The sequence below is a fragment of the Lactuca virosa genome, chromosome 1 (assembly GCF_052849685.1).
Source record: "Lactuca virosa cultivar CGN04683 chromosome 1, Lactuca_virosa_CGN04683_v6, whole genome shotgun sequence".
Taxonomy (NCBI): domain Eukaryota; kingdom Viridiplantae; phylum Streptophyta; class Magnoliopsida; order Asterales; family Asteraceae; genus Lactuca; species Lactuca virosa.
In genome coordinates this window covers 76971875-76981589 of record NC_136426.1, presented here as the reverse complement: position 1 = coordinate 76981589, position 9715 = coordinate 76971875, and the positions used below count along the sequence as shown (strand labels likewise).

Here is a 9715-nt window from a genome sequence, read left to right as displayed (position 1 = left end):
TCACTAAGGCCAAAAAGTCCTCTGTCATAAATTCACTATTTACGTCTCCCGGTGCCGTGCCGGTTTTGCCGTAAAACTTCGACGAGCCATAACTTCTTCGTTATAACTCGGATTTCGGCGTTCTTTATATGTACGGAACCCTTGTAACATATATTACCACTTGGTTAAGATTAATCCTTATAAATAATATTCCATCAATAACTCATTTTTGATGTTTCTTGTCTATAAATTGAGTAGCCCGAATGTGCGGGCGTTACATCTGTACCTCTAAACACATCACCTCGATCACACATTAAAATAATTTTCGACACATAGCCACTTGGTTTTGACTTTGTTTCTTTTAATAACAACCACATACCCAAGAGACCATGCCACATTCTGCACTCACTCCATTAAATTTTCATGATTACTAAACACATAACAGATGAAAAAAATCAAAATATAAATTTTGGTAAGCCTTACGAACATATAACATCCAAAAAAAAATATATTAAAGTTATCAATAAAAGAATACCTAGTCAGTATTTAAACCGTCTATTGTCTATATAAGGTTTTGGACATGTATAAAATGGTAAAGGCTTTTGGTTCGATAAAAATCTTCTTATCGTGTTTTGATGAATGGAGAAAGCCTTTGCTTTGTATTCTGATGCCCTTCATTTCATTTTATAATCAATTGATACCCATCCGTGAGAATATTAGTGAGTTATATTTATTTGTTTTTAAGCCTATATGTTTATTTGTTTTTTTATGAAAAAAGTTACTGATCGAGAAAAAAAAACCTATAGGGGTCATGTGTTTCTTTGCCTTTTTAAGAAAATACTTAGTCGACATATATGAAAAATAATTGGTTCGACCAACAGAATAAATTGTCATTCATTAGACACTACATAATATTCTTTTTATTTTTTTAAGAAAATAATAATAATAATAATAATAATAATAATATTTAAAATTATAAAGAAACACAATAAAAAGACAAAATATTAAAAAAAAAAGAAGTCAAAACCCATTTTGATGTGATGAATATTATAAGGTAATTAAAGGTAATTAATAATTTTGAGGTACAATTAGTAAGGGATACCTATAGTTGCACCCGTAAATCCTTAAAATAATAAGTTTTTCTTGTTTTTTTGTAGGTTTGCAAAAAAGTTACTATTGTTATTATTATTATTATTTTGAAAAAATAGTCAACTTGAGGACTTTTTTTAATTTAACCCATATTTTTTAGGATAAATAGCACAAAAAACACAAAGTTTACACCAAAATTCTAATTTGACACTGTTAGAGCTGCAAATGAACCGAACGAACACGAACATGGCTTGTTCATATTCGTTCGTTTAAATTAGCCGAACAAATGAACGAACACGAACGGATAAACGAACGAGTTTTCTTGTTCATATTCGTTCGTTTAACAAATTGAATTGTTCATGTTCGTTCGTTTATCGTTCGTTTATGTTCATGAACATGCTAAACGAACATAAACGAACGAACATAAATGAACAAAGATAAATAAACATAATTTGAACATAAATGAACATATAATATAGTAATTTAATCAAATACAATTAAACATATATGAACGAACTTAAACAAATGTAAACAAACAACATAAATGAACGTTCACGAACACAATTGAACGAAAGAGACCATTGTTCATGTTCGTTCGTTTAACTAAACGAACGAGAATTTGTGTTCATGTTCGTTCATTTATTAAATAAACTAACATAAGCGAACTTCCCGCCGAACGGTTCATGAACAGTTCGCTGAACGTTCAGTTCGTTTACAGCCCTAGACACTGTGTTATTTTTTGTCTCAAATTTGACGCTGTGTTTTCCAATTTGTTACAATTTCGACCATTTGACCGGTCAACCAGGTTACATGCTGACGTGGCATGATGACATGTCAGTTTTGATGACGTGGCATGCTGACATGATATGTTGACATGTCAAAATTGAAAATTTTTTCCACAAAAAACATTAACTTTTCACTTTTTTTCGATTTTGACACTGAGTTTAATTTTTTCTTTCAATATTGACACTATGTTTTTTTGTTCAAAATCGAACATTATTTTTTCCAATTTTGTTCAGTGTTGACAATTTTCTACTTGAAACCATATAAATATTTTTTTAATTCATTTAAACCGTATAAATACATTTTTTTCAATTAAAAACCATAGTTTTGTATAAATACAAGGTTTTTTTTTTCTTTTTTTTACATTCAAACCGTAATTTTATGTATACATCTGTATTAGTTATATAAAAACTGTATTTTATATTAAATACGCAACTTTAAAATGAGTTTGGAGGTTTGAAGGCGTATAGTCAATCAAAACCCGGATGTCAAATTTGCAAGAACTTTTTACATCTTATTAGAAGCTTATGGTTAGTTTGATTCTTATGATATAACTAAGGCATATTTATACATTACGCTTTGAATGTAAAAAAAAACACCTTGTATTTAAATAAAAATGTGGTTTTTAAACGAAAAAAATAAATTTATACGGATTAAAATATAATAAAAAAATATATTTATACGGTTTCAAATGAAAAATGGTCAAAATTAAACAAAAATTGATAAATAATGTTCGATTTGGAACAAAAAAACATAGTGTCAAAATTGAAAGAAAAAATTAAACTAAATGTCAAAATCGAAAAAAGTGAAAACTTAATATTTTTTGTGGAAAAAAATTTCAATTTAGACACGTCAACATATCATCTCAGCATGCCACGTCATCAAAACTGACATGTCATCATGCCACGTCAGCATGTAACCTGGTTGACCGGTCAAGTGGTCAGAATTGTAACAAATTGGAAAACACAGTGTTAAATTTGAGACAAAAAATAACATAGTGTCAAATTAGAATTTTGATGTAAACTTTGTGTTTTTTTTTGTGATATTTACCCTATTTTTTAATAGAAAGTAAAAACGACCCAAATATACGATTTTTACGATTTTTCTTCACAGCCAATTTTTCCACAAAGCCAAAACCCTCTCCCGGGTTATTTCACACAAGGCGCTCCAACTTTGATTTTAACCGGTAAACCATCCTTTTCAGGCTTCCACAGACGGAAGAGCAAAGTCCTTCTAAAGTACGAAAAAATTTCTTGCATGAACTAGAGACATAATTAGGGCTTTAATACAGAGTTGATGTTCATAAATGTCGTCGATTCGGAGCACCTTATTGACTGTTTTTGTAATCCTCATACTGAAAAATTCAGAATCAACGCCGCCTGGAGCTTACAGAAGAGATCCAGGTCATCCTCAATGGCACCACAGTGCTTTTCAAGACGTTAAAGATAGTGTCCGATCTGATGTTCATCGTATGCTCCATTCTCGCGCCGAGGTAAATTTGATAGTATTAAATATTGCGATGGTACTTTCCATGCAATCGTCGCATTTCCAGTGAAGTGATTTTGAATAGTTCGATTTAGGCATTGTTCTAACTATTAATCATGATTACTAAGTATATGGCTAACAGATTGATTATGTGACAGTGTGAGATTATCAATCGCTCAATTTATCCATCTAAAATTCCCGTGCCTTCTTCAGTTTGTTTGATTTGTTAGATCACATTTTTCTGTGGATCAGCGAGTCAAATTGAAGTTTAGTGATGTAGTCAATCTCTCTTATTGCCTGTCAACAGAATTTGATGGTCAGCATGATCCTAATTGTATAGCAAAATCATAATTTGTTGGAGTGAATCTATGAAAACTATGAAAGTTGCCATTAAACTCAGGATTCAGGATATTATGCTATTCTGACACCCCATATCATTTGCAGTCACTTGTACTAGTTTTTGATTTTTTATGTCTCAGTTACTGTGCTGTTAACGCAGGTTCCATTCCAAGTCCCACTTGAAGTAAATGTTATCCTCATCGGTTTCAGTGGAGATGGAGGCTATAGATACACACTAGATTCTCAAAAATTGCAAGAGTTTCTTCAAGTTGGCTTCCCTACTCACAGGCCCTCATGTTTGGAGACAGGCGAGCCCCTTGATATTGAGCATCACATGGTGTTTAATGCAATTCCAGTAAGCTCTTTCTACATAGTTTCTTTTAGGGAGTCTAATCCACAGTCCCAGTCCACACTGGTTTACCTTGGAAATGTTTCTACTTTGGCAATCCATTCAGATTGTAAATGATATGTGCAGAAATTGATTTTTGTTTACTGTCACAGCAGCTCTTTAGGAGTAATTTCTCTTTAACTTGATTAAGATTCCATTTCAGAAGCTTTAGTAGGATCATCATCCCATTGCTTTCACATTATTTGGAATTCGGTTTATTTCAATGCTTTCCAAAGAAACACCTTGGAAATTGGTACCCATAATCATCTACCAATTTAGGCATTGTTTTCTTTTAACTTAAATGTCAAAAGGAAAGTAAATGAAGAATGGATTATTAATCTCTTTACTATCTTAGTCATATCCTGGCTCTCATCATTACACTTTTCTTTCATCTACTTGCTTACAGGTTGGACAGCCGGAAGTGATAGCATTAGAAAAGGCTCTGAAAGTAGCCATGGTTCCTGCTGGCACTGCCAGAGAGGTAAAGTCAAGTGTTTATTTTTGTTTTAATTTATAGTTATGCTCAATATTTGTATTTATATCGTATTTTCTTGTAGACTGATTTTGGAAGGGAAGTGCCTGTATTCGAGATTGATGCAACAGCTGTGGAGCCTGAATTTCAAAAGCTATATTCCTATCTGTTTTACTTTGAGAATATTGGATATTCTGCTGAAGAGATTGACAGACCAATGCCAACTGCAATTTTTATTGTGAATTTTGATAAGGTATGATCTAACATCCCTAACCTTTCATTGATTGTTATCCACTATTTAGCTACCCTAATAATGGGTGACTCGTATCGTTTCATACTTCTTTTTGGAACAAATACCATGTCTTTAAACTATGATATGAATCATGAATGTACAATATTTCTTAGAAGAGATGTCTTGGCTAGAAGCTTAACCCCTTAGGAGAAGGAAACCAATTAGTTGGGAAGGTGTCATCATCTGTGTCCTTTGTCACTATCTTATTTTTATTCATTTTTGTTGATCTGACCTATTTTACGCTGCTTGGTTCTTGTTTTACAGGTTAGAATGGATCCCAGGAATAAGGGTATTGATTTTGATAGTTTAATGTACCAAAAAATTGATGGGTTAACTAAAGAAGATATAAAGAAACAAGAGGGAGGTTACATGTATCGTTATCGTTATAATGGAGGAGGAGCATCTCAAGTTTGGCTTGGTTCTGGAAGGTACATTTTGCTCTAGTCTGATTTACTTTGGGCATGACATATATTTTAAGTCAATCTCTTTTTATTCACTTCAATGTCACAATTGTTTATCTAGATTAGAAATCACTGCTTTTTCTTGTAAAATACTAACCTATTTTACATCACAATTAAGGTAATTATTCTTTATTCCTTTAACTATTTACCATTTAGGGACCTCCCATCTCTTATCATAAAAATTCGTTTTATAATTGGGAACCCACCTCTTGTTTATAAATAATAACCTATTACTCTTCTTATTAACTTTTCAACCACTTTCAAATTAATCACTTTATTAATTGAATCTAACAAATAGACTACTCCCTCTTTATTAAATTAATGTCTATTAATTTAACTAACTTGACACTATTGCCCATGTAATTGTCCTAAAGTCAACTCTTGTTGACATTAACTACGAACTTAAAACACGACTAAGATTGCTAATTCTAGCATATGGTCATGCAAGTATGGTTTCATGGAAGAGTAAGAAACAAAATGTTAACCCCAGTCTAAGTGGAAAATCTGAATACATGGCTATGGCTAGATCACTTGTGAACTGATATCTGATATGGCTGCATAATTTGCTAGATGAAACTGGGTTGCTCAATCTTAATCTATGAACTTATGGTGTGATCATGAGGTGGCTATTCATATTGCAAACAATCCTGTTTTACATGAAAGAATTAAAAACATCAAAGTAGACTAGTTAGGAGCTTAACATAGAGATATACAATTCCATGAGTTAAAGTTGATCACTTGCCTTGATTTTTCATAGAAAAGCATGCATTTGTATACTTTTATTATTCTAGTACCTACTTTTACTTTCTCAATTAAGTTGAATTTACATTTGCATCTCCTTTCATCTTTATACTCAGGTTTGTAGTAGTTGACATCTCAGCAGGCCCATGCACATATGGGAAACTTGAAACAGAAGAAGGTAGTGTTAGTTCAAAAACCCTACCCCGGTTAAGAAATGTCATGTTTCCACAAAGCCCCACTGATCAATTCATCTCACATGACAACTTTGTGGGTCAACTTGCTGCTTTGATCGGGATCATAGTTGAGCATCTTGTTGCTCCAGATGTCAGGTGGATATCAGACAACTTTTACTTTCACTTTTTAATTATGAATAAAGACAAATCTATCCCCAAGGCTATTTTTTTTTTGGCAAATCTTAAGCCAACGTGGTTAGATTTGTCTTCTTCTCTATAATTCTAGATGTTAATACTTGTATACACCTTCATAATATTTCAGGTTTGAAACTGTAGATCTAGCAATGAGGTTGCTTATACCAATAATCGTCCTACAAAATCACAACCGTTATAATATAATGGAAAAAGGCCACAACTACAGTATAGACATTGAAGCCATTGAGTACGAGGTGTGTCTTTCCTTCTTCCTCTGAAAGATTGAGATTTTCAACGAATTTAACTCATGCTCTATGTTTTATTTTCCATTATTTTTTAAAGGTTAGGAACATGGTACACAACGGAGAAGAAGTAGTGATTGTAGGAGGTTCACATTTATTACATCTCCATGAGAAATTAGCAATTGCTGTTTCAAAAGCCATGCGTGGTCATTCCCTACAAGAAACTAAAAAAGATGGACGCTTTCATGTCCATACAAAGATGTATCTTGATGGTGCCATTCTTAAAGAGGTCCCAAATCCCAATTCTACATTGCTGTTTTCTTAATTATAAATACATTTCTTGAATCTTAAAATTATTATTTTTTTAGGAAATGGAACGTTCTGCTGATGTACTTGCTGCTGGATTGCTTGAAGTCTCTGACCCTTCGCTTTCTGATACATTTTTCCAACACCAGGTTAGTAGTCTAAATTTAGTTAAATTACAGTTATACCCTTTTTCGGAATTAACCTGGTTTAATTTTTTTACAGCAATGGATGGATGAGAATGATGAGACAGATGAACCCACTGATTCATATTTGAAGCACAAACCTTTTCAGTCTTATAACCCAAACACATGGGGACAAAACACTAAAAATGTCAAAAAGAAACAAGGAGACATACATCGGACTTATGGAACGAGAGTTGTCCCAGTGTGAGTAAAGTTGAATCACTTTTAATGTCTATGCCATTAATTACATTTTTGGTCCCTGAATATAGCTAATATTTGCAATTTTGGTCCTTATTTGAGTTTCTTGTAATGTTGTTGGTCTCTGTTCCATGTAAAATGATTATTTTTGGTCCCTGAGTATAGCTGATTTTTACAATTTTCTACCAAGATTGAAGTCATTATACTTGGAATAGGGACCAAAAACGTTACAAAAACCTCAAAAAAGGACCAAAATTACAAGAAAGAAACTTTTTAGGAGCAGAATTGAAAAAGTCAGCTATAGTCAAAGACCAAAAATGTAATTAACTCAAAATCAAATTTGCAGGTTTGTTTTATCATTAGCTGATGTGGATCCACATCTTATGATGGAAGACGAAAGCCTATTGTGGACAAGTAACGATGTTGTCATTGTACTTCAGCATCAAACTGACAAGATACCTTTAAGGTAATAATCATATAACACAAATTAATATTTACCATATTAAGAAAATTTTCATTTTTTTTTTTTTTAAACTGTTTGTATCTTCAATGACAGTTATGTATCAGAAACAGAGAGAATACATGTAATTCCATCACAAGTAGAACGCCATATAATTGCTGGACTTGCTTCAGTAGTAGGTGGATTAAGTGCTCCATACGAAAGAGTTTCTCATATTCACGAAAGACCTGTTGTAAATTGGCTCCTTGCAGCTGGTTGTCATCCATTTGGACCATTTTCCAATGTCTCCAAACTTAGTCAACTCCTTCAAGATGTCACATTGGTAATAACTAATAACTAATAACTAATAATAATAAACTTATAAACTCTCATTAACTAAACTATGATTTCTCATTTCTTACCCTTGTGTTTGGTGACAGAGAAATACAATATATGCACGTGTAGATTCCGCCCTTCGTAGGATTCGAGAGATGTCCGAGGTCAATATGGTCATGTTACTTGTTTCTGATTCTCCAAATTATTTATTATTTAAAAATTTGAATTTGTTGTATATATATAGTCTGTGGAAGCTTTTGCTGGAAAGTATCTGAGAACCCCTTTAGGTGAACCAGTGAAGGGTAAAATGAACAAGACAAGCACTGAATTATGGGTCGAAAAATTCTACAAAAAAGAAACAAATCTACCTGAACCTTTTCCTCATGAGCTAGTCGAACGACTCGAGACATATTTAGATGTGAGTTTTTCTTACAATAATATCTACAACAACAAAATTGCAGAGAATAGCAATCTACTTAATGTTTCTTTACTCATAATAGCAATGTAATGTACAAAGCATAAAGTACGTTGCTATGAATGAATTTGTTGTTGGAATGAATGATGATAACAGAGCCTTGAGGAACAGCTTGTGGATTTATCTTCACTGTTGTATGATCATCGTCTACATGATGCGTACATGAACAGTACTGATATTCTAGAAAATTCCATTTTCACACAACAGTAAGTTCTAGAATATGTTTCTTGTTGGTTATGTTTATCTGTTTTTGATGGTTGGTTATTAATTTATTAAATTATTATTTTTTATGAAGGTATGTTGAACATGTGCTGGAGAGTGAAAAGGAACGGATGAGATGTTGTAATATCGAGTATAATCGAACGCCGCAGCCTTCTCAAAGTCTGTTTTATGCGGCAATCCTATTTGCAGGTTTCTTTGCGTATTTTGTTGTCATTTACTTTTCATCTCCTATCGGGTGATTACTGTAAGTAATTAACATTTAGCAAACACCCTAATTCTTAATTTCACCAGAAACAATGATTATCGTATAAATACAATTTTTGATTTTTTATATGTTTTGTCGCGTAGTGCCTATGTTTTTGTCGTGTCTATCTCTCTACCTCTGGAAGTTTGGAATCTAGAAGATTGCCACTTGTCAAGAGGCGGGTCTACTGCCAAAAACGATGTAAGTAATATGCAAACCCTAAAAAGTTAAAAACAATGAAAATTCAAAAAACTGCATCAAAAATTTTAATTGATGAAATAAATAGATCTTGTAAACTAACATCAAAAGATTATAATGATACTAACATTGAATTCATGTGTATATGTTTGTGGAGAAATTTTACTAATACAGTGATTAATACACTTTTAAGATTACTTTATGTTGTGTGGATGTAATACGGAATAAATTTCAATGATTTTTTTTGTTACATATGATGGGCTAACATCATGCCTATCTGTTATTTTTATCAACTAAAAAGTTTGATTCTTTTTTTGTGGTTATAGTGAATTTTCTCTTTTCTTTTTTTATATCATTTGTATACTTAAGATATCATTGATGAATGACAAGAATGTAAAAGACAAATGAAATGTACAATAATAAAATAAAACTGAACCTTTCTTTAGCCTAAGAATTGATGTTATGATAATGACATA

At 32.2% G+C, this 9715-nt stretch overlaps 1 protein-coding gene across 3 annotated transcripts; it reads left to right on the top strand.

Annotated features, from left to right (window-relative positions):
- Positions 1-2981: 2981 nt before the first annotated feature.
- Positions 2982-9459, top strand: LOC145147454 (uncharacterized). Of its 3 annotated transcripts, XM_079075075.1 has the most exons (18): positions 2983-3089; positions 3219-3343; positions 3836-4030; positions 4470-4544; positions 4621-4788; positions 5092-5255; positions 6146-6358; positions 6525-6651; positions 6740-6928; positions 7008-7094; positions 7168-7331; positions 7672-7791; positions 7882-8107; positions 8205-8264; positions 8345-8518; positions 8672-8781; positions 8871-8986; positions 9146-9459. In XM_079075075.1, the coding sequence occupies exons 2-18, from the start codon at positions 3323-3325 to the stop codon at positions 9196-9198; spliced, it is 2262 nt and encodes a 753-aa protein (XP_078931201.1). In that variant the 5' UTR covers positions 2983-3089; positions 3219-3322; the 3' UTR covers positions 9199-9459. The 3 variants fall into 3 exon arrangements, with proteins under 3 accessions (XP_078931199.1, XP_078931200.1, XP_078931201.1); XM_079075073.1 differs by having other exon boundaries at positions 2982-3343; XM_079075074.1 differs by having other exon boundaries at positions 2982-3343; positions 8871-9041.
- Positions 9460-9715: the final 256 nt, after the last annotated feature.